The sequence below is a fragment of the Globicephala melas genome, chromosome 2, assembly GCF_963455315.2.
Source record: "Globicephala melas chromosome 2, mGloMel1.2, whole genome shotgun sequence".
Taxonomy (NCBI): domain Eukaryota; kingdom Metazoa; phylum Chordata; class Mammalia; order Artiodactyla; family Delphinidae; genus Globicephala; species Globicephala melas.
The window spans coordinates 103960522-103985285 of record NC_083315.2 but is presented as its reverse complement, the minus strand read 5'-3'; the positions used below and the strand labels follow the sequence as shown (position 1 = coordinate 103985285).

The 24764-nt window shown below is 53.7% G+C and overlaps 2 protein-coding genes across 2 annotated transcripts; one reads left to right on the top strand and one right to left on the bottom strand.

The window, feature by feature from the left end:
- Nucleotides 1-1255: 1255 nt before the first annotated feature.
- Nucleotides 1256-9910, bottom strand: PCK2 (phosphoenolpyruvate carboxykinase 2, mitochondrial). The gene is made up of 10 exons (XM_030854608.3): nt 9658-9910; nt 7305-7550; nt 6662-6846; nt 6371-6574; nt 5822-6009; nt 5329-5491; nt 4828-5046; nt 2541-2678; nt 2152-2247; nt 1256-1918 (listed from the first exon to the last, which is right to left on the bottom strand). The coding sequence occupies exons 1-10, from the start codon at nt 9684-9686 to the stop codon at nt 1464-1466; spliced, it is 1923 nt and encodes a 640-aa protein (XP_030710468.1). The 5' UTR covers nt 9687-9910; the 3' UTR covers nt 1256-1463.
- On the top strand, nt 8979-22805 carry NRL (neural retina leucine zipper). Its single transcript, XM_030854481.2, has 3 exons — nt 8979-9062; nt 21054-21461; nt 22398-22805. The coding sequence occupies exons 2-3, from the start codon at nt 21081-21083 to the stop codon at nt 22803-22805; spliced, it is 789 nt and encodes a 262-aa protein (XP_030710341.1). The 5' UTR covers nt 8979-9062; nt 21054-21080.
- The last annotated feature ends 1959 nt before the right edge of the window (nt 22806-24764 follow it).

Below are 24764 nucleotides of genomic sequence, written 5' to 3'. Positions count from 1 at the left end.
AGGGGAGTCCCCAAAATCATTTTTAAGGCTAACACCTTCCTACCCCCTGTGCATTTAGTTACCAGAGAGGTGTCTGGAACCCCAGTTCCCTGCCTCTTCCCAGGAAGGACTTATTTCCAAACCTATTTTTCTTTCTCCTCTAAATTGTATTTACATTGCTTGTTTTCCTCTTAAACTGTGAAGCCAGCAATGTATAACGTATGCCTACGGGGCCCACTCTAATCAGTGTAGAGTGGAAAGGTGAGGACAGCTAACATATATTCAATGGTTATTCCTTGTCAGGCATAGTTCTGAGTGCCTGGCTTCACTGACTTAATCCAAACAACACTGTTAGATGTAGGCACATCCTCATTTTACAGCTAAAGAAACTGAGAGGCACCCCTGGCCTGAGTCTACTAGGTGCCTAACATCTATACTATGCTGCCTCTGATCATATTGTTTCAGTTATCACATGCTATTTATGAAGCTGAGGATTTGGCTAGATATTTTTAAGTGCAATGGACTCCACTGCTGTGTTTTAGCATGTGATCCACTCTGACCTTTAGATTCTTTTCTGCTGTTACACATTGTCACTGGTTATTGGCTGTTTTCTGTGAGAACACAGTGTTTCCTCCTCCAGTGTTTTCTTCTGAGGGAATTCCCCGTTTTATTATTCCCATTTTTAAAATGGTAATTTTTATTTTGCTAAAATTTGTCCTGATTTTCTGGGTACATACTTCCCTCGTACCCATCTCAGTTTATACATTCACTCAGCCTGATCCAGATCACGGGTGAAGTTATTCTCAGCTGACACCCCTGAATAGCACCTGGCACACAGAAGCTACTATGGAAGCTGCCTTAATATTGAATAAGCTTTCATGAATACTTTGCGGGTCCCAATTTCAGGTCAGGCAGGAGGAAGAACAGGTTTGAGAATCGACAATGGAACTGCTTCACTGGTGAGTGGGGTGATAGAGGCTTCTGTGTCTCTGATGGGAGACTGGGAATTTTAGGCCTGGAGGCTGTACTGAGCAGCTCACAGAGGCCCCACCTTTTTAAGACCTCAGGACATGAGTAGTTACTGCCTTCTCCCAGCAATTCCTACTCAGTGGCTCGGTGGCAGAGATGCCTGTGAGAGAGGTCGTTATACCACCAGGCTGTGCCAGGGCAGGCTGCACTGGGACACCAGCTACTTGGAAGGGTTGGGAGAAGATTGTGAGATTGGTGTTAAAGGGAAGCCTGTGAAGACAGGCAGGAAATGAAAACAGCACAGATGTTATATTAAATAAATGAGCATCTCATTATTGGGCAGCATGTGGGGGAGGGTCTGTGGCCTGGTCTCATGGCCCCCAGAAGATGATAGTTATGTCAAGTTGCTCATATTTTCTGCAAGTCTGGTAGCTCGCTTATTCCTGGGAGGGTTGGAGCCGGGGGGTGAGGGGGGGTGGGGGGGGTCATGCTCCCTCGCTAGCTGTAGCCTCTGGTCACATTCTGCGCACGCGTCCCTCCAGGGCCTCCAGCTCAGCCAACACCTCCTTGGGCAGATCCTCGTTGACCTGCTCTGTCAGGTAGCTCCGAATGTCACGAACCTCCTGTTCCCAGAAGTCCTTGGGGAGCGAGAACAGCTGGGTGGTGTCTATGGCTCCCAGGCCGCTGAGATCCAAGGCACCTTCCTTTGGCACCAGCCCAATGGGCGTTTCTCGGGCACTGTCCTCCCCCTCTAGGCGCCGGCAGATCCAGTCTAGCACCCGAACATTCTCTCCAAAGCCTGGCCACAGGAAGTGGCCTGCCTCGTCGCGCCGGAACCAGTTGACATGGAAGATGCGGGGCAGCCGGGCCCCCTTGAGCCCCTCCATGCTCAGCCAGTGTTCAAGGTAGCGCCCAAAGTTGTAGCCAAAAAAGGGCCGCATGGCAAATGGGTCGTGCATGATGACCTTCCCTGGGGAGGGGAGCAGGATGGGTAAGGAACCTCCCTTCTTACTGGAGAAGAGAAAGGTACCCCGCCTCCAGCCGGAGGAAGCTGTGAAATGTTGGCGGTTCTGGAACATCCTCAAGGCAGGGTGAGGGGAAGGGAATGGGGCAAAGATACACGTGGGAAGGGGTGGGCAGGAGGAAGGTCTGGTTCAGGAAGGGAGAGGTGAGGCAAGCTGGGCACACAGAAGTGGAGCTCACCTTTGTGTTCAGCCGCGGCAGTGGCCTCCGAGCGCATGGCGCTGCCCACAAACACCCCATGGCGCCAGTTGAAGGCCTCATATACCAGGGGGACTCCTGGGACACCAGTGCACATGGTCAAAGGCAGCCCTTATCTTTGTACGATCACTGCATCCCTTCTGGTGATCTTGACTCCTTCTCTCTCCTAGGACCTCAGCTGCCCATTTTCAAACCCCATGCCTCCCACTCCACCTCGATTTTGCATTCTCCAGGGGGCTGCTCGAGAGGCAGATAGCTGTATTTGGCGATCCAGGTTGAGGCTCTCTGAGCTTTAAGTACAAGAGGGAGGTGGGCCCTGACAGAGAGCCCAACCCTTAACCCAGTTGGCATGGAGCCCCCACGATGTTTACCTTTGGGTCTGCGGCCTCCAAAGATGATGGCGTCAATGGGGACACCCTCAGGGGCCTCCCAGGCTGGGTCTATGATGGGGCACTGGCGAGCCGGGGCACAAAAGCGAGAATTGGGATGTGCACAGGGCTCCTTGTCACCTGGCAGAGCAAATACAAATACTATCACTTCCAAGGGCACGTCCACCCCCAATACACAGAGACATTTGCAGACACTCTTGCGCAGTTTCTTTTTGCCTCATCAGCCCCCCACAATCTCGGGTTGGAGGTTGGTAAGGAGCAGGGAGAAGGGAGCCAGGACATCTCCCCTGAAGATCAGGCTATTTATCCATAATGGTACTGCTGGCTGAGCTATGGGAGAAAAGAGCAAGAGAGGAATTGGTGTTTAGCAGGACATTAATGTTTATGCCAAGCTACAGCCACTTGGCACTGAGCAGTGCTCAAGGGAATGAGGTTAAATATTGGCATAGGGTTATAATGGAAATTTTCCCCCAGGAACTCTTCTTTTAATTTACGGGATTATTATTTAAATAAACACTCAAACCTAAAGCAAAAACTGAGACAGGTCAGTATTTCAGACAACTGACTTTCTTCTTTGCTATTGTCTTTGTTGTTTCTTCAGTTTACAGACAACTGACTTTCCATCAGCAAATGGCGGAAGACAGAATCTCCTGAGCTATGAGAATGCAAACAGGAACTGATTTTAAAGCTAGCGAGGTTTTGGTGGTTTCCCTGGGTCTGCTCAGACCCGGCTGGAGTGACAGGGCTTGAAGAACTCAGACGAGGACATAACCTGGGCAGTCATAATCTGAGGAGCCCAGGTCATTTGGCCCCTTCAGGTGCCTGGAGAGGAGCTGGGACCGAGTCAGTGGCGTATGTATAAAGCACCATCACGGGGGCCCTGAAGGGACACAGTGCTTTCTCTGCCAAAGGTTACTGGTTGGACCTGGGGGGCAAGGGAGTCACGGAGCCAGCGCCCCCGCCCCCCTCTGCCCCCCAACTCCTGCCTCCACTTTCATGTAAGAACCATCCTTATGCTTCTCTCTTGCACTTTCATCAGCCCCCAGCTGAGGACCTAGCACAAGGTATTATTGTAAGAACTGAAGCTGAGCACAACATGCCCTCGTTACACCCCTGAATCCAGAGGTGGTGAAGGGGTTGGGCAACTAGCCTGTGGCGAAATATGAAAGTTTCTTGGATTTCTCAATTGGGTGGGGAGGCTAAGGAGGGCTTAATGATGGTGTTAGAGAAAATGAAGGATGATTAAATGAGGGGGGTGACTGCTAAGCCAGCCTGGAAAACTTGAATGTAGGCTTCAGTGACCACAGGCCACCCTCCCCTGCTAGGCTCCTCTTTGCTCCCACCCCTAGGTCTCGGCTCGCGTAATGCCAAAGGCCACTGAAAGCTGAAGGTCCAGAGTGCAGGGCTGGAGGACGGGGCAGGGCTGCAGGGCACAAGGGAGTAATGACAGGGTTGAGAAACTAGCTTCTAGGAGAGGCTAAAGAGCTGGTCTGATTTCGTTCGGAAAGACTGGGGTGTCTGTGTTGGAGGGGCAGGGGAAGGGTGAGGGTAACAATACTGACCTTTAGGCAATGGTTATTACATGGGGAGTCAGGGTGGGGTGAGGGTCCAAGTGGCAGGGGGAGGGGCAGGCTTCTTCCTAATGGGTCAAACTTTATGACAGTGCTTTGAGTCCAATTCTTTCTGTAATAATTTCCAAGACACCCTCCCTTAAAAATATCCAGCTTATATTAATTGAGAATTTACTATGTATTCGGCACTACGTTGAATCCTTTGCATGCATTTTTTTTTTTTTTTTTGCGGTGTGCGGGCCTCTCACTGTTGTGGCCTTTCCCGTTGCGGAGCACAGGCTCCAGACGCGCAGGCTCAGCGGCCATGGCTCACGGCCCAGCCGCTCTGCAGAATGTGGGATCTTCCCGGACCGGGGCATGAACCCATGTCCGCTGCACCGGCAGGCGGACTCTCAACCACTGCGCCACCAGGGAAGCCCTGCATGCATTATTTAATTTAACCCTCCAACACCTTATAAGATAGGTACTATGAAAACTACCCCCATTCATGTGATGGGGAAACTGAAGCTCAGGAGGTTAAGCGACTCAGCCAGGCCACAAACTGAATGGGGACGTGAACTGAGATCTTGCTTAGGGTTGCATAGCTCCGTTTGAGTCCCAGAGGCCCTGGAAGATGGCTGCAGGTTGAGGAAAAGGCTTTTACATCAGCAAGGTGCTGAGCCCTGGGGGCTGACTTACACCCCCTCCCTGCCCCATACCAGGTTTCCAGGGTTTGCCCAGCCAGGAGGTCACGGTGACGCCGGGTGGAAGAGGCTGGTCAATGCCCTCCCAGTATACGCCGCCATCGCTGGTCTCAGCCACGTTGGTGAAAAGGGTGTTACTCTGGATTGTGGCCATGGCATTGGGATTGGTGGTGGCGGAGGTGCCGGGGGCCACCCCAAAGAAGCCGTTCTCAGGGTTGATGGCCCGGAGTCGACCTGTCGGGAGGAAATGTGAAAAAACGGAAGGACTAACCAGGAAGAGTCGAGAGGTTCAGCCTCGGAAGGTCCTGCTCAGCCCCTCCGTGCCCCGAGCTGGACCCTAGATCTGAGGGGAAAGGTTTTGCATCTCCAGGGCGGCTGGGCTGCCAGGAGGCATGGGGGAGGGGTGGTTGTTCAGGAGAAGGTTCTCACTGACAAAGTTCACCCTGAGCAGTGGACGCAGGAATCCTACACTCTGGTAAGAACCAGAACGGCGAGTATGATCCAAGGGCCTCTCACCATCACTGTCAAACCTCATCCAGGCGATGTCATCCCCCACACACTCCACTCTCCAGCCTGGCAGTGCCGGCCGCATCATGGCCAGGTTTGTCTTGCCACAGGCGCTGGGGAAGGCAGCTGCCACATAGCGCTTCTTCCCCGCGGGGTTGGTGATACCCAGGATCTGCCAGGTGGGGAGAGGGAGCAAGGAAGAGGTCACCAGAGGTTAGGCGTGGTCTTCATGGGAAGGACAGCTAGGGGTCAACAGGGAGGACCAATGTTTATTCATGAAACAGGTGCACTGCCTTGCTACAGGGCCTGGGGTGGCAGCAAGGGGAGGCCCCCCCCACCCGCGACATTCAGCAGCCTCGGGCCAAAGCTTCGGGCATTTGCGCAGAGTCCCTGGCCCGCCAGTTGGGTCCCTGGCAGTGGAGAGGCGAGGCTGAGGCTGACTGGCCAGGCCCCACCCTTGGCCTGCCCCCCGAAGCTGCCCAGATCCTCACCAGGCCCTCACCAGCATGTGCTCCGCCAGCCAGCCCTCATCCCGGGCCAGCCGAGAGGCGATGCGAAGGGCAAAGCACTTCTTGCCCAGCAGGGAGTTGCCACCATAGCCGCTGCCGAAGGAGACGATCTCCCACTGGTCGGGCACGTGGCCAATCAGGGTTTTCTCTGGGTTGCATGGCCACTGGCTCACCGGCTCCCCTGGGGACAATGGGGTCATGGGGCTGCTGGCAGGGGCATCAGGCACTGGGGTGTCAGGGGCCGGAGGGATCAGGGGGTGGCAGGAAAGACACTCGGCAGCAGGGGTGGTGTCAATGGGTGGCTAAGGCCTCCCACCTCATAATATGCATCAGCTCCCATGCCCCTATTCTTGGACATGGATAATTCACTCTTCTCAATCTTGAGCAAACTGCTTTGCCAACTCAGCCTCACCCCCAGCGCACTGCTGCCCTAGCTCTTGGGAATTCAGTATCTCACTAATCAGGATGGGTAGGATGTGGGGTTCCCTCTGAGTACAAGCAGGCCTCTGTGTCCCCCCACCCTGGGCAGAGCAGGTGCTCACCTTGCCCAGTCAGGGGCTGGCCCACGGAGTGCAGACACTTGACAAAGTCGTCATCTCCCAGGGCCTGAAGCACGGGTGTCCCCAGCCGGGTCATAATCCGCATGCTTGCCACCACGTAGGCGGAGTCCGTGAGTTGCACTCCGGTGCGGGACAGTGGGGAGCCCACGGGACCCATGCTGAATGGCAGTACATACATGGTTCGGCCTGTGGAGGAAAAACGCCACCTGGCTGAAGGGTTCCAACCTGTTTATTCCTTCAGTGCCCCTGCCTCTGTGTCCCTGCCCTGGTTACCTTGCATGCAGCCTGGAAACCTCTCATCCACGGCTTGCTGGAACTCAGCTGGGGACATCCAGTTGCCCAGCTGCCCACGGGCCCCGCCAGCCGGGAGGGGCACCGTGTCCCGTTGAGAAGGAGTTACAATCACCGTCTTGCTCTCTACTCGTGCCACATCCTTGGGGTCTGTGCGGGCCAGCCAGCTGGGGGAGAGCGGATATCAAGAAGATAGTGGTCAGTAGATCTCCCTCATCCCAGACCCACTCTTTCAAGTCCAACTTTGTCTCTAGGTCTTCTGTTGGCCTTATTTTTTCCCATCCATTTGCATCTCAGTTGCTTTCTCCAGATTTCGTCCCAGTCTAAGGGGTAGTTCCCTTGGCCCCAGCTCCCTGATGGCCTCTACCCTGGCAAAAACTCCCTGAACTTGTAAGTAAAAAAAAAAAAAAAAAAAAAGCAAAGGCTTTTATTTGTATCAGCTTATTCACTTAACATAAAAATACAGACCGATCCCAATAATTCCTGATTGTTTCCTCCAAAGCTCCCATTCTTGCTCATTCTATTGGGATGGTCTACTTAAATTTGATTTCGTCTTGGTAAACCCAAAGTGGCCTCCGTCCCCGCAGCTGCCCCTATCTCGCAGGTCGCTGGGCTCAGGGCTTACCAGTTGTTGTACTTTGGGAGCTTTCGGATGAGCCCCTGCTGTTCCAGCAGGGTTAGTATGGCAGTGTTTTCCGCCTCGGTCCCATCACAGATGTGGATGTTCTCTGGTTGGCACAGGCGGGCACTGTTTTCCACGAAGTCTCGAACCCTAGCAGGCAGCTGGACCAGGTCTCCACTCAGTACTCGCAGGGTCTGGATACTGCGCCGTGAGGGCCAGCCCCAGGGGCTCAGCCCACGCCATTTAAGCCTGCAAGAGAAGAAACAGAGAAGTAATGGGCCAGGTGTTCTCGTGGAAGATGGGCAAGTCAAGGGGACAGAAAGCTGGGCTGCTGGGGATGTGCTAAAGTAGGTCTGGGTACAGGCACCATGAAGAGGTCGGAATAGGTAAGGAAGGTGGGTTCAGGCCACGTCTGTCTTGTGGCCTTTATGAGGCTTAGTGAGGGTGTCTCCTGATTAGCAAGGGACAGGTATCACCAAACGAGCATAAAGACACATGCCTGGCTGTGTGGCTCTATGTATAAGGCATGCTGATGTTATTGGAGGCTTAGCTCATGCCCATTTTTTACTACGTCTGGTCAATGTTTGGAAATGAGCAGGTGTCCTATGGCCCAAATGTCAGTAAACTGTGCCCAGTGGACAGCTTCATGTGTCTGGTGCCCTTTTCATTCTCAAGTATAGTTTTTATAAGTCAAAAAGACAGCTGTTTTCATTCTTTTCTTCTGATGTGCATGCTGTAAGACTAGGAAAGCCTCAGGCAGAGGACTAGGTCTTTGAGATGGAAAGTCCCAGGTTTCTAGATTTGGGCCCTTGCACAAGAGAGTGGGCGATTGGATGTCAGGGTTCCAGGCACTGGATCTGCGGTTGCCCACCTGGGCCAACAAGGACTGCATGAAGTGCTGCCACTGGGTAGGTATTTTTGAACTGTGTAGAAGGCTTACTGTTGGAGAATGTCACTGGCTGGGGTGCATGCCCCAATTCTTAGAACAGGGTCCCTGGAGTCTGTCCCTTCACACCCGTAGGAGAGGGAAAAGTAAGGTCTTCTCCAGTTGGCCTGGACCCAGGGTGGAGTGACCCAGAGAGAGCAAAGGCCAAGAGAGAGAAGCTGTCCTCCTAATGCCAGGGCCTTGCCCGCCAGAAACTGTGCCCCACACGCCCAGCACCGCATGACCCTGTCCCTCTCTTGGCTCTCTTTCCTAGAGAGCACATGCCTAGAACTTTGGCTCTTGGTGGTGGGGTGGAACATCAGACTGCAGGGCGCTCAGACTCACAGGGAATAAGCCTGGGGAAGGGAGGATGCTCAGACCGTGAATGTGGGAGCTGGGTGGCTTCACTGGGCAGGGCAGGGTGGAAACCCAGTGTGGCCCCAGGGGCAGAAGTGGAAGCCTCCTGGAACCTGGTTCTGTTCCCCCTCAGAGAGAAATTTCCCCTGAGCATTAATTTTAAAGGCAGACAGACAGCCTTGGGGAGAACCTGTCTCCATGGGGATGCTGGCTCAGGAAGTCTCCTGGGAAGCTCCCTCCCCCACTCCCCCCCCAGCCTCCTGAGTAGGACCTTCTCCTTTTCCCCTCCTCCAGAGACCACCCACAAGGGCTGGCCAAGTGGAACCAGCTGTGGGAGAGACAGAGGGTCAGCTCAGACCCTGGGACAAAAGCTGAGAAGGGAGGCTACAGAGGGAAGACAGGAAGCTGTGAAAAGGGGGAGAGGGCAGACAAGCAGGGCCTAGGGGTTCCCGTCCTGGACAGGGGATGAAGCCAGCCAGGTAAGAATGAAGGCACCTTGGCCCCCTCTTCCACCTTGCCTCCCTTCTTTCCCGGGCCCCAGGCCCCTCTGGCTGTCCTAGGCTTCCCGCCAGGTTCGTCTGCCAGGATCCAGTCGCGGGAGAGGCTGGGGAATGGCTGTTTACCTTCTACCTTCTTTAGGGAGCTCTGAGCTCAGTCCCCAGGGGCTCATGCACCCTTGACCCCCAAGGCCCTACTGCTCCTCACCGCAATCTGGGGCACAAGCGCTACATCTGTAAAGCAAAGGAGGAGACACGGAGACCGGGCCCAGCGAGGACGAGCGAGGAGTGGAAAGGAAGTTCTGAGGGTGGCAGATAGAGACGGTGTGGTCAGGGACCAGCAAAGCGGGGGGTGGGGGTGGGGGGTGGGGACGGAAACCGAGAGACCCGGGGCGGCCTCCAGCGAGACGCACGACCCGAAAGGCCGTGGATCCAGACGCACTCGCCACCTGCCCGCCTCCTCCTCCTCGGAGGCGAAAGCAGGCGGAGGAGGGCGAGCAGGAGAAGGCAAATGGCAGCCCCGAGGGGGCGAGCACGGCGGAAGGTGCGGGTCGGCCCCGGACTGGGGGTCACTCACCGCAGGCCGGGGCGGTACACAGCGGCCATGGTACCTGGGCCGGGGCTGCGGGATGGCCGCGCGAACGGAGCGGAGCCGGGGAGACAAGGAAGGCAGGGAAGGAGGGAGCGCGGCGCAGAGAGCGGGAGCGCAGACTAGGCAGGAGGCGCTTAAAAAGGAGGAGGGCGGGCGAAGGGGCGGGACCCAGCAGGGCCGGCGCGACCCTCTCTCCGCCCGGGGCTCCAGCCCCAGGTCAGCCCAGCCATAGCCCCACCTCCTGCATCTTAGCCCCCAAACCCTTGTCTCCCATTGGAGGATTGGGTCCTCTCCTCGGCTGCCTCCTCCCCGAGGCCCCGCCCCACCGCTACGCCTCGCCCCCTGCTCATGATGTAACTTTGAGGACTCTTGCTCCCGGGAGACAGCGACTGGGAGACGTTGGGTGACAAACAAGCTAAGAACAAGGAGAGAGGCCAGGGGCAGGAGCCCACGGGGCGCTGGAAGTCTAGAAGCCGGGGGCTGGGCATTGCCTTTCCCCTTCTTCCCGGGGCTTGGGTACTCTGAGCCCAGGCTCTTCTGTTGTCCAGGGCCCTAATGCCATGGTTCCCTCAGTCCCCAACTCCCAAATCCCTGTTTCTTCTCCCTGTGATGAGGGCTCTTTTCTGCCTTACCATGAAGTGGTGATGTCTCTCCACCCCAGAATCTCTTCTTTGGACCTCTGGCCTGGTCATTCTCTCCACATTCCCCTGGAGAATGCATCTGCCCCACCCAACCACCACCACAAAGTCCTCTGGTAACTTCTCAAGTTATGTCTCCAGCCAGACATCTCTCTTCAGCTTGAGACCACGGGTATCACCCCAAAGGCCAGAGCACCTCAAACTCAATGTGGCTATGGCAAGCATTGGCACAGCATCCACTCCCCCTTTCTGGTAATAGCACCCCAATGTTCCTTTGGGGAACCACCTCCTCAGTCTGTGTGGTCTTGTGGGTCTCCTACCGGTGGGCTCTCAGCTTGGCCAATTTGTGTGTCCGTCACTCTGGCCACAGCCAGTGGAAATGTTCAGGAATGGGAATGAGGTCTCTTTCTGGGGCTTTTTCTGTCGACTTTCAACATGAGATCTCCTTCTGCTGGGGTTGCTGGGCTGGTAGAACCTAAGCCTGATGCTGCTGGGTGTCAGCTTGGCCCTGCAAAGCAGGAACCTGCCTGAGATGGAAACCAGGCTAGAGGAAGCAGGCTGAGGGATGGAGAGTGACAGATTCCTAATTCCGGGTATAGGAGTCAATAAATTTCTTCTCTTGCTCAAGCTAATTTCAAGTGGACTTCTGCTATTTGCAACAGAAGCAGCCCTAATTCTGAGATTTCTCAGAGTTCTGTACTGGAACATAATGGGACAAAAGAGCTGGCCTCCAGCCTTGGGCTTGCCGCTGACCCTCATCTCTTCCACCCAGGCTCCATCCTGGACTCAACCTCATGTGTATGTATTTGGGACTCTTCCCTCCAGTCCCTACATCCAAACTCTGTTCATACCCACTCCACTGCAAACAGCTCCTCTTTGGTCACTCTCTGGGCTTCAAGATGTGCACACTGGTGGCATCATGGCCAAGCTATTGAAGGTCATCATCTCTTCTGTGATCCTGCACCTGCTTTCATGGTTCCCTATCTCAGCAAATGGCACCACTATCTAGCCAGTTGCCCTAGAGGAACCTGAATCAGTCTAGACTATTCCTTTTTTATCGTCCAGTCAGACAGCAGGAACTTTGGATTTGTATTTCACAATTAGCTCTCAAGTCTGTGTCTGTTCCCCCTGGCCACTGCCTTAGTTCAGGGTTTATCTCTCACTTGGCATCAAACAATAGCTCCCAAGCACCTTGGCATCCCACCTCTCCAAATGCCACCCCCTCTCCCTCCCACCAAGTTATTCTCCAAACTCTGCGCATAAGCTCACTTTGGAAAATTAAGAGAGAGGGATATTTATTGTATGGACACCAGGTGCCAGGCTCTGAGCCAGTAGCTTTACATGCATAATCTCATTCAGTTTCACAATAGCCCTGTTTTACCGATGTGGACACTGAGGCTTAGAGCTTAAGTCATTTCTTCAAAGTCACACAGCTGATCAGCAGGAGAAATGGAATCTGAATCCAAGTCTTTCTGACTCTAACTACCAAGTCCCCCCCCCCACCCCGCCTCACTGCAGTCCTATACTGTCTCCTTGATTTGTCCTTAAGGAAAAAATGAGATCATATCACTCTTAGGCTTAAAATTCCTTCAAGGCTTCCTACTACATGGCAACTGATGTCCTTCATAATCTGGTTCCCATTTATCCAGTGGTATCACCCCCACCTCCCTACTTGCTGCCTTCTGTCCTATATACCAAACTCTGCAGTTCCCAGAGCACTTCTGTGAACCTTTCTGCCCTTCAGATTTAAATTAAACATCACCTTCTGTGTGAAGGTCAATGTGCCCCTTAGAATTAACATCTGTCTCATCTATGTTGGTTCAATACTGTGTACATACCTATATTTTTGAATTAATCACACTTTATTGTAGTAGTTTTTGTATCTCCGTAATCCTCACTGGAGTGTTAGCTACTTGAAAAAAGGACCCAAATTTCATTTTATTTTTTAAATATTTATTTATTTAATTTTGGCTGCATCGGGTCTTAGTTGCGGCATGTGGGCTCTTTGTTGTGGTGAGCAGGCTTCTCTTTAGTTGTGGCACACAGGCTCCAGAGCGTGTGGGCTCTGTAGTTGTGGCACGCAGGCTCACTAGTTGTGGCACAAGGACTTAGTTGCCCCACGGCACGTGGGATCTTAGTTCCCCGATCGACCTGGGATCGAATCCACATCCCCTGCATTGGAAGGCAGATTCTTAACCACTGGACCACCAGGGAAGTTCCAAAAGGACCCAAATTTTAGTCTTCTTTTTATTCTAGCTCCTAGAAGAATCTGGCCCATAATAATTAGGCACTTAATCAACACTGGTGGAGTGAAAGAATGAATTAATCCCACATTTCTAATCTCCCCCCATTCTTCCTTAACTTTAGGCAGACTGAACAAGGGGCTCCCTTGGGGGTTTCCTTATCCGATTCCCCTTATGTGCCTCACAGTTTTGCTCGGTTCTCTAGCCCTCCTCCTAGCCTGGTCCACCAGCTGGCCTAGTGTCTGCGGCCACCACCAGGGGGCAGGGTGTGACCAGCCTTGCCTTGGTCTGCGTTTTCTGATCGCCAGGGCCCTCTGGATCAGCCCTTGGATGTCTCACAGACCCGCTGCAATGGGTGCTGGGGAGTGTGGCCCAGATCCCCCCCTTCAGGATCACGGCATTCATTGAAACTGAGCAGGACCCCGTGGAGCCCTCCCAGGTACAAATCCTTTTTGTGTCCCCGGTTTCTTAGTTGTAGGAAAAAGGCTTCAGCCTCATAGACCTTCCCCAAAGGGCAGATTCAAACAGTTACTAATCAGGGAGGGGAGGTAAGGCAGAAACGGAGGAGGAACAGTCAAAAAACAATAGTGCAGCGATCAAGCAGGGCCCTGGTTCCTCCTCAAGGGATATCCATAACAATATCTTTGAGCTCTTCTGCAGGAACTAACGCCCCCACCCAGGTGGAGAATGGTAACTTCATGCTGAGCACAAGATCCTTGGAACACTGCCCTGTTATCTCACCACCAACCAGTCAGAAGAAAAGTCACATACCCTGCAGCTCCCACCCCAGATTTTGCCTATAAAAACTCCCAGAAAACCACTGGGAAGTTTGGGGTTTTTGAACACAAGCCACACTTTCTCCTTGATTGGCCCTGCAATAAACCTTTCTCTACTCCAAACTCCAACGTTTCAGTTTGTTTGGCCTCACTGTGTGTTGTTGGGCACGCGAACTTGTGTTCGGTAACAGGGGCAGAGTGTGACCAGTTTTGCCTTAGTTTGCATTTTGTCCTCCCCAGGGCCTTCTGGGCTCAGCCATTGGACGTCTCACAGACCCCCTGCAGTGGGTGCTGTGGTGTGCGGCCCAGATGCCCCCTTCAGGATCCTGTCCCAGCGGCTGAGTGTTGGCTGCTGATGGTGCCAAGCTGAGCACTTCCCTGAGCACCACCTGTGGCTGAAGGGAGCTGTCTTGCCAAATGCCCCCTTTCCTGGGGCAGCTGGTATCCAACGACTGGTTGATGCAGGGCTCCAAAGTCCTGGCCCCCTTGCCTAAATTTGGGACACTCTGAAGGTCCAGCCCAGCTCCAGAGCTCCTAGGGGGTCAACTGAAGCCTCTGTTTCAGCTGTAATGCTTTTCAACTCTTCCCGCTGCCCAGTCCCACTTCTCTCACTGACTTGGAAAATCCTCCCAACAAATCACCTGTACACAAGTTTCCATCTCGGAGATTTTTTTGTTTTGGGGGTTTTATTCCAGCTTAAGATATCCCCCCAACTCGACTTGGATAACTGCATTAATCCCCTAATCTGACTCTGATTCCATTTTGGCCATCCTCCACCCTAGATCCAAAGTGATCTTTTCAGACACAACCTGATCATTCCACATCCCTGCCGAAAATCCTTTAGTAGCTTCTCATTGCCCTTCGAGTAGAGCCCCCACATCCTAAACTTGGCCCACAAGGCTCTGCATGATCTGGCCCCACCCTCAGCTACTGCCATTCTTCCCACTTTCCCTGGTATCTGCTTTCTGGTTACACTGGGTTTTTTTCAGTTTCATGAATGTGTCTACCTCTTCCCTGCCCAGAGCCTTTGCGTACATTATTCCTGTGGCTTGGAATCTCCATCTTCTCCACACCACCAGGCACGGTCCCTTCTTACTCCCCTGACCAGTCTCAGTTTAATGTGACTTCTTAGGCGAGCTCTCCCTGCAATGCTACCCTCTCCCCTGCCCCCACGTTAGATTAGGTTCTCATGAAATAAAGTCTCATAGCCCCCTGCCCTTCTCCTGCATAGCACCCATCTCGTTATGTTAGGGGAACCACTGACCGAAACTGCCCGCCCTGGCCAGGCACCACACTAACCCATTTGCATGAGCTGTTTTATGACAGGAGGTCCTGGTAAGGAACATGGAACAAACAAACCATCACCAACCAGAAGAATCTGGGAAAGGTGAAAAGGTGACGCCAGTCCATATGTCCTACCAACCTCCCAGAATCCTCCTAGCTGGAATCCATCTTGGCTGAGTGATGCGTGCACCACCAGGAAGGACCCTGAGTCAGAATGATTGGCCAGAGACAGCCCAGGAACTAATCCCATCACCGTAAAACTCGAGACTGCGAGCCACGTGGCAGAGCGGTCCTCCTGGGTGCCCTTACCCTCCTGTTCTCCACCCAGGTGCCCCTTCCCAGTAAAGTCTCTTGCTTTGTCAGCATGTGTGTCTCCTTGGACAATTCATTTCCAAGTGTTAGACAAGAGCCCATTCTTGGGCCCTGGAAGGGGTCCGTCTTCCTGCAACAGTTGTAATGGTTTTTTTTTTTTTAAAAAAAATAGATTTTATTTATTTATTGGCTACGTTGGGTCTTCGTTGCTGCACACGGGCTTTCTCTAGTTGCGGGGAGTGGGGGCTACTGTTATTTGTGGTGTGAGGGCTTCTCATTGAGGTGGCTTCTCTTGTTGCAGAGCACAGGCTCTAGGCACGCAGGCTCAGTAGTTGTGGCGCACGGGCTTAGTTGCTCCAAGGCATGTGGGATCTTCCTGGACCAGGGCTCGAACCCATGTCCCCTGCATTGACAAATGGATTCTTTACCACTGCGCCACCAGGGAAGATCTAATGGTTCATTTTTATGCAGGCCCATCCCTAGCATATGTAGGGCCTGGGGCAAGAGTACAGATAGAGGCTCACAAACCTTGTGTTTAAATATTTTAAATGTATGACTCAAGCTAACAAACTATTAAATAAAATATATTCTATCCTTCTACCTTGACAAATATACACACAGTGGTCTGGAATTTGGTTCAAATTTGGATTTTGTTTGGAATCCTCAAGATTCCACAGCAGAATGTGGTGGTGTGGAGAGAAGCAGCTTTCAGCCACTGGTCTTCGGGCCCACTTCTTTTCCCACCTCTGACACCATATTCTACTTCTACACCTCATGTGCATGCCCATGGACCTCCTGTCTATACATCCCAATTCTGTACACAGCCTCCGGCAAACAGCCACCCCTTGGCCACCCACTGGGTCTAGAAATGTGTGTACAAGTAGTGTGATCTACCCTCGGGAGAGCAAACCCAGGAAAGAGGTCCATGTGGGCCCTAGAAGTGGGCTTGGGGATCTTTGGACAAGGAATTCCTAAGTATCTGGAGTGTGGTCCAGAAGGGGTTTGGGGTGTGGGCAGGGGATGCCTGGACCCCTCACTCCAAGGGACACAGCCAGAAGAGGGCCAGAGTGGAGCCTTTCAAAGCACAGGGCTTAGGGCACGGGCCACTCCTGCCTGGGCCTAAGGGCAATAAATTGACTTTTCTCTGGTTCATCAGTCTATAAGCTCCATGAAGACAGGGCTGGTGTCAGTCTGATTTACTGAGGTGTCCCTAATGCCCAGCACAGTGTCTGGTGCGTAGTAGGTGTTTAATCAATATTTGTCCAATGAATGAATGTATGAGGTAGACCAGGAAGAGGTTTGAGGATTTGAATCCATTACTGAAGATCTGGATTCCATAAGCCAGAACTAGAAATGAGAATGGGTGGTATGGGGCTGCAAAAATGGGGGTGCAGACAAAGGAGAATGGAATCCTGGATTACTGACTCTGTCTCCCGTCCTCTCCTTCCTCTTTGTTTTCTACCCCACTTCTCCAGGCCCTTTACCTGCCTGGCCCTCTCTCCCCATGATCCAGCATCCCTCTGTCCATATCCTTTGACCTTTTTGTCCTCTGTCCATTGCTCTTTCTCTATGGCCTGACCATCTATCTGTCTGTTCTTCTGTATTTGTTTCTAGTTCTCGGTCCCCAATCTTCTTCTTTTTTTTTTAATTTATTTAATTTAATTTTTGGCTGCGTTGCGTCTTCATTGCTGTACGCGGGCTTCGCCTGGTTGCGACGAGTGGGGGGGCTACTTTTCGTTGTGGTGCGCCGGCTTCTCATTGCAGTGGCTTCTCTTATTGCAGAGCACAGTCTAGGTGCGTGGGCTTCAGTAGCTGTGGCACGTGGGCTCAGTAGTTGTGGCTCATGGGCTCCAGAGCGCAAGCTCAGTAGTGGTGGCGCATGGGCTTAGTTGCTCTGCAGCATGTGGGATCTTCTGGGCCAGGGCTCGAACCCATGTCCCCTGTATTGGCAGGCGGATTCTTAACCGCTGCGCCACCAGGGAAGCCCTCGGTGCCCAATCTTACTTTCCTCTCTCCCTTCTTCTACCACTTTTGCTCTTCTAGTCACTTGTTCCCATCACCTCTTACTCCCTCTTGATCCCCTTCCAGAAGCTTTCTTCTCTCTTTTAGTTCTCCATGGGCCTTTGCCCATCTCTTCCATGTGCCTATGTCCCTCTGTCTCCCTCAATCCAGATTCCTGGGGAGCCCCTGACTAGTTCTGCCCTCTCTCCCAGGTCTACACCTACAGCCTCCTTAGCTAAGTCTTCTTGCCTCTCTTCCTCTGGTTTGTCCTTCACAGAGTCCACCTGGTTTCAACTTTTTCATCCCCATTTCTCTGTCCCCAAATGTCCTTGAGCCAGTCAGTCTCAGCCTGCGTCCCCCCCTGCCAGGAAAACCCATGAACCACTTCCTGGGTCCTCACTGACCAACGTGCTTCTCCTCTCTGTGTCCTTGGTCCTTTCCCCTGGTCCAGCCCTCACCCCTCAGACTCCTTTCCCTGGTCAGTGGTGCCTGGTCTGAGCCCCGAGTGGCTCAACTCGCCTGAGCTTGTTTAGTCTGACTCCTTCAGCCCATTAGCAGCTTAGCCCTCCCACATCTCCTCTGAGCGCTCCAGTAAACAAGAGGATCAGTGCAGACCTGACAGCTGCTGGGGGGCCAGTGTCTGGCTAGACCAGACCAGGCCTGCAAAAGGGGCTGCAGTCAACACTTGCTATTCCTTCTTCACCGGGGAAATTCTGAGGTCTCTTTCCTGGGTATTTACCTTAGAACCACATTCTGTGCGCATGTGTTGGGCTCTGGTCTCCATGGTCCCCATTCCCATTTTGTGGCCTTGTTCCTAGGCCTTGAGCTTTTCAATTCTTCTGCAAAAACAGCACTAGATTCAGGCAATCACACCGAGAAGCCTTTCCACTTGAATGATGACAATGGTCTCTGCTCTATAAAATGGAGGCCAAGTGCGGGAAGAGAGATGTCCTCTGACGTTGGTCTTCTTATATGTGTGTAGAGAGCATGGTAGGAGAGACCAAACACACACATACACACACACCAAAGGAATCTGAGTTGACTATAGGCACTCTGTAGATCAGGGGTTCTCAAACTTCAGTGTTCATCAAAATTACCTGGAGAGCTTATTAAAACATAGATTTCTTTTGGTCCCATCCCCAGAGTGTCTGATTCAGTAAGTTTGAGGTGAAGCTAGAGAATTGCATTTCTAGCAAGTTCCCAGGTGGTGCTGCTGGTCTGGGGACCCCGGGCTGAGAACCACTGTCTTAGATCATCTGAATCTACCAGCTCTTTACCTAACATCTAAGGCTGGGACCAGGTTAATTTTTATCATTGATCCTTGGGGCTGATGGACACCCAGTTCTCTCTCTGGGTTGGGAAAGAGGACCTGTTAACCCCAGGGGAGTGTTTGGATGTCCTTAGAATGTAGGAAATAGCTTTTAACTCCTGGAGTTCTATTCTAGTACAGACCCTATTTAAACAGCTTCAGACAGGTTTAAACATCTCCTTGGCTAATTCCTAGTATCTCTGTTCCAACTTCTACTTGGGGATGATAGCTCTAAGAAGTGTTAGGGGATTAGGCTGAAAATGTAGGTCACCCCCCAGCCATCTGGGAACCAGGAGGAGTGAGAGAGGAAGAAAGAGGGACAGAGATACACACAAGGAAAAGGTGAGGGGAAGCAGAGGGCAAATGAGGACAGTTACGAAAGTGTCTCTGATGGATTGGTGGTGATTGGATTTCAGTGTCCCGAGGTGTCCTGGAAGGAAGGGAAAGGGTTCCTCATTCCCCCTTCTGCTCCTGAACCCAAGCTGGCCTGCCTGTCCTGGGGCTGGGTCCTCAGGAATTAGAGAGGCTGAGACTAGGATGGGCAAGTCCTGGAGGGTTGTTTATCTTTCTGATGCCATAACTGTGAGGGGCATGAGGCCAGATAAGGTGGGAATGAGGCAGGGAGCAGAAATGTGAACGTTCCTGAAAACAGGAAACAGACCCAACAGGCCAGGTGAGAGTGGGCTTAGGAGAGCTTATACTCCCCTAAAACACCCACAGGATGCTGCGGAGCCTTGGAGGGTAAAGGTGCTGGAAGCTTGTCTGGCCCTCTTTTCCAGTCCCGGGCTTTCAGTCACCAAGGGCTGAGGGTTGTGTCCTCATGAGGGTGCCGGCAAGGGCCAATGTGGCACTCTGTACTGGGGAACTGAGAACGGTGAGTCAGACCATCAGTGAGGCGCTTTGTTGGGGAAGACGCCCCCTTGCCTTCCTTGAGAACAGGCAGACTTGTCCTCTCCTCTCATTTCCTGCAACCCCTCAGACCAATGAGATATGCAAATGATCCCCTTACCTCATTGGTTGGAGGCCTGAGAACCATGGATGACCTCAGAGAGCTGGCCCTTTAAGAGTACCCAGTGGGCTGTGTGCCCACAGCCCCCTGTTCTGAGCACAGAGGCACCAGACCCTGCTCAATGGGGCCTCCAGTCTCTGGGGAAGTTGTGCCTGCCTGGCTTTGACACTGACCAATCATCTCTGCCATCCCTAAAGTGAGTATGTCTGAGGCCTTCTTGGGTGCCAGGCCTCTCACCTAGAGCCCCCTCCTCTGACACCTGCTGTCTGCTTTCTGTTGTTTGTTTTCAGGAATCTTCACACTTCGGTCCCCTGCTCTACTCCCACCCTGACTGGCTTTATGTCCCTCACTGCTATCACATCAGAAAGATAAACAGCCCTCCTCACTTAGCTTTTCATCCAATTCTTTCTGGACACCTCTCTCTATGTCTCACCTTCTCCTCCCTGCCAAAGATCAATTCCTTCAATTTGTGTTTTTGTTCCCATCCCCTCTGCCTTCTCAAGGGTGAGGGGCTCAATAGATAGGGCAACACCTGGGACAGGAAGAGAGAGAGGACCTGTCCTTCCTGTCACCTCTCTGGGCAGAACCTGGGGGCCTGAGATGTGGTTGGAGAGTGGGTTACCTAGGTTTGGACATCGAGATGGAGCCAGACTCTAAGCCCTGGGGACGAGCACTCTCTGCCTTGTCCCTCTTGGGGCTGTTGGAACTGGGAGTTGGGCTCAAGCTTGGGACTTCCAGGCTGGGAAGGCTCTCCAAGGTCACGTAGCCAGAGGTGACTCAGGTGGGCACATGCTCCGTAGTTGATAACAGGGAGGAGCGTTCCTGGGTGACATAAGTTTGGGACACTGTTGAAGTTGAACAGATGGTTTACCGAAGGACTGCTCAGATTACTATGCTGCGGTGCTCTGTGAACCTGCAAGAGGCTCACAGGGATGGGAGACAGCATTTCTAAGAATGATCTGCGCATAGACCCCTTCTTGGATATGTCTCAGACTTCATGTTTCACAGAACACTCTCTGAGAAATGTTAAAGTCTAACTACCTTCCTTGAACAGAAGGGGAAACAAGGGTCAGAAGGGGAAGGTGACCTGCTCAAGTTCATACAACATCGCAGGTCCTGGATGGAAGGAGGAAAACCAGTCTCGGTTGGTTTCCCTTGGAGAGATTAGACTTGGGGAAAGATGGTCACCACTCTGTCCTGATCTTTCTAGAACTGATTCTTGAAAAGTCTCTTGCTTCTAGAAAAGGGATTCATTGATTAATCCATAGAATGAATGTGCATTGAGGGTCTACTATGTGCAAGGCATTGGCCTGGGTGTTCTGAGAGAGAGAGAGAGATTACAGCATGTTATCCATCTATTTTAAAATCCGCAGCATGTGTGCCTTTCCATTACCTTAAAATATACACATACTCTGTCACAGTTAATTAAGCAACATTTTTTAATTGCTTGGAAATGAAATGATGCCTCTTGAGATGACAGAGACGCTCAGCATGTCCCAGCACTAGAGTTGGGAGTGCTGCCACAGTCTTCTTGTTTTTCGTAGATCCCAGAGGCACCAGTGGGCCAGAGGCTCTGCTATCCTCTTCTTCACTCAGGCTTTAAGCTGCTTTCCCCCTGGTCAGGAGCCCCTGCCACCTAACAAGTTGTCCCTCAGCCCGGAGGCGACTGTGCAGGGAGCAGGCTGCACCATCACCCCAGCTTTCCAGAACTCTGTCCCCAGGGCACTTGGGCTTTGGGGGAAGCGGATTTTGGTCAAGGAGGCTGGCAGGCAGCCTCCAGGTGCTCCAAACCTGTCCCCTTTTTTGCAGGTGCACCCCTCCTAATCCAGCCCCAGAATGGCACTGCCTCCCAGTCCCCTGGCCATGGAATATGTCAATGACTTTGACTTAATGAAGTTTGAGGTAAAGCGGGAACCCTTGGAGGGGAGATCTGGCCCCCCGACAGCCTCACTGGGCTCCACACCTTACAGCTCAGTGCCTCCATCACCCACCTTCAGTGAGCCGGGCACGGTGGGGGCCACCGAGGGCACCCGGCCAGGCCTGGAGGAGCTGTACTGGCTGGCCACCCTGCAACAGCAGTTGGGGGCTGGGGAGGTGCTGGGTCTGAGTCCTGAGGAGGCCGTGGAGCTGCTGCAGGGTCAGGGCCCAGTCCCTGTTGAAGGGCCCCACACCTACTACCCAGGGAGCCCAGAGGAGACCGGAGCCCAGCATGCCCAGGTGAGTGATCAGCGAGCTGGTCCGGGGGGTGGGTAGGGTGAGGGAGGAGGCCAGCCCAGAGAGGAAGGAGAGTCCCCGGAGAGGGTTACTTATTGGGAAAGGGGTAGAGGACAGGAGAAGGGAAGAAGGACTTTTAAAAGATATCAGATAGAGAAAACTGTTTTCTGGCCCTTCTTTTTTACTTTTTTCCAAATAGAGAGAAATGAGTAGGCTGAATCAGGAGGAAGAGGGAGAAGACAAGGTTAGAAGAGGATCGACCAAAAGGGGAGAGCTGAGAATTAAAGGGCGTCAGGAATGGTTGATTAAGGGAGTATATAGATACTCAGTCTGGGGAACCACGGAAAGGGTTGTGCGTGGAATGGAGCAGAGCTGAGACTGTAGGAACCGGAGTGAAGTTGGCCTTTTCAAGACTTCGTGCTGCCCCAGCCCCCAACCTTCTCAGGAAGGATTGGGACTCATCCTATTAATTATAGACACAGACAGGGGTGTTGAGGGCATTAAGATGTAATCCAAATCCTTTGAGGGTCACAGGGTTGCAGCCTTCAGGACAGGGGAGCGAGGTGTGTTGGAGGGGAAGGGTCTGTCCGGCCCGAGCCCACGGGACACACGTGGGCCAGGAGCCGGATGCTCATGACCCCTCTAGGTCAATGTGGGGTTCAGGGGCGCGACTGGCTCGCCCGACGGTGGGTGGGACACGCAGGGACCACCCAAAGGGGTCGGGGACCCGTGGCGGGGGTGCGGGGCAGGGGAGGGCGTGTTGGGACCTGGAACGGGATCTAGACTGCGGGACAGATTCAGGGGAAGGCGCACATTCAGGTAAAGGTGGGAGCCGGGGGCGGAGCATTCCCGAGGGCGGGGCCGGGTGGGCGGGGCCACCCGAGCTTGGAGCAGGGCGGGAGCCGGCGCTGACTCGGGCTCTGCCCGTTCCCTCTGCAGCTGGCCGAGCGGTTTTCGGACGCGGCGCTGGTGTCGATGTCTGTGCGGGAGCTAAACCGGCAGCTGCGGGGCTGCGGGCGCGACGAGGCGCTGCGGCTGAAGCAGAGGCGCCGCACGCTGAAGAACCGCGGGTACGCGCAGGCCTGTCGCTCCAAGCGGCTACAACAACGGCGCGGGCTGGAGGCCGAGCGCGCCCGCCTGGCCGCCCAGCTGGACGCGCTGCGGGCCGAGGTGGCCCGCCTGGCCAGGGAGCGCGACCTCTACAAGGCTCGCTGTGACCGGCTGGCCCCGAGCGGCCCAGGGCCGGAGGCCACGCCCCCTTCTTCCTCTGAGCCACTGGCCGCGGAGTGGTGGAGTCGGTGGGCGGGCGGCGCGCACCACCCGGGAGGCGGCTGTACCATTCACTAGATGGTTACTGAGCGCCTTCTGGTGCCAGACACTCCTTTGGGTGACCACACAAATATCCCCAAACTTCCTGGACCCTCAAGGCATGCTCTGAGGTTAGATGCCGGTCATTTTCTGGAAGAGAGGTCCCCTTCCCTCACGCAGGACGTGCACAGAAACCCTTCACCTTCTGCTCCACTCCATGACCAGGTCACTGAAGTCTGCAGGAGTCAGTGCCAGGCACTTGGGGGGGGGCGGGGCGCAAGGAGGTGTGGATGATGCACAGTGAATGGGAGGTGAGGGAATGGTGCAGCTCCCGACTCAGCTTAGATTTTAATTCAAGGTTTTCAACCTGTAGTGCCCTAAGGTGGTAATTAGCAATGAGGCTATGTTTTCATTCCAAGGCTTGTAACCTCCCCATTTGAGGACTACTGCATTTTCAAGATCTCAATTCCCAATATCAAGACAGACCAGGAACTCTATTCAAGAGGCTTTCTTGCAGAAAGCGCGTGGCCTCCAGGGCCCAGAGCAGCAAAGGCCTGAGGAGCTCTGGGGGTGGTTGGTGTGGGCTGGGAGAGAACCCTGGGCAGGAGTCTGAAGCCAGGGCTGCTAGTCTCAGCTCTGCCACGGGATACCTCGCAGTCACCTTGAGCAAATCACTTGCTCCCTGGGTCTCGATTACCTCATCTAATCCTCATGTGAATTGGATGACTTCTGACACCTTTCCAGTTCTGGCCTCTCCTTAGTGTGGGAGCCCCAGTGGTCTCCCCAAGAAGCCCCGAATTCAGCCTCACCAAAGGGACTTTCTGTCCTGCTCCAGCTTGCTGACGGCAGCATAGGCCCATGCACTGGTCCTCTGTTGCTCCCTCCATGCTGCCTTGGCCTCCAGACCTGCATAGGGTGCCCCTGCTCCCTCCTGTCTCTCTGAGGGCTGAGGTGAGACTTCCCCCAGCCTGACAAGGAGCTGAGAGAATGCAGCTTTTGTGAATTAAACTTGAAGTCTAGGCACAACTGTACGCTATTGGCTAGATGTTCTTGCAATTTAAGAAGTGTTTATTCTATATCCTTGCTCCAGGCCTGTGTGTGTGTGTGTGTGTGTGTGTGTCTGTGTGTGTGTCTGTGTGTGTGTCTGTGTGTGTGTGTGTATGACAGAGAGAAAGAGAGGGAGAGGGAGAAGGAGAGAGGCTGGATAGCCCCCACCTGGGCGGAGTGCAGCATCTCAGTTCTGAAGCCCCAATGGAAATGGGGGGGAGGGGTGGGGATTGGGCCAGATGGAGCCTCCCCCTCCCACCTCCACTGCATAGAAGCCCAGGAACAGTAGTGACCCGGCCAGGCCTGCCTGTGGCTATCCTGGCGGCTCACAGTTGCCATGGTAACCCAGCCCTCTAGTTCAGCAGCCTACAGAGAGAGTGGGTGGGGGCTCTGGGCAGAACAGAGGCATTGGGCTGGGAGCAGTTACCTGGGAGCAGCCTCTGTTGTAGGTCCTCTAAGGGAAATAATAAATGGGGAGAAGGAGTTGGGTGTGGGGGAAGAGGCTCCCATATGTCTCTCTTCCTTTCTGCCCCCTCTACCCACCCCCTCCCCAGCTGTCTCTTCCCATCCCCGTTCTTGTTCCCTCCTCCCCCTCCTCTAGCCAAGCTCGTCCCTCCTCCACTCAGGAGCCTGCCATGGGAGTCCTTTCCTCTATTTCCACCAGGATTTCTTTCTCTTCTCTCCCTTTCCCACTACTGGCTACTGGCCACCCTCTTTGACTCTGGCTCCTCTCTCTGAGTGGCTCACGGCACCTTTAGCCTCTCCTCCTCCATCCCCTTCCACGTGCATCGTTGAAGGGAGAGGCTGGGGCAGGGAAGGTCCTTCTAGGAGCCCAGCTCTTCTTCCCTCACTCTGGATATCCCTCAGATCCTCACCTGCTCTCTACAGCTGTGATCCAGACCCACTACTGCTCTTGCCTGCCTTCCTTAACTGGCTGAGGCTCTGCACGGC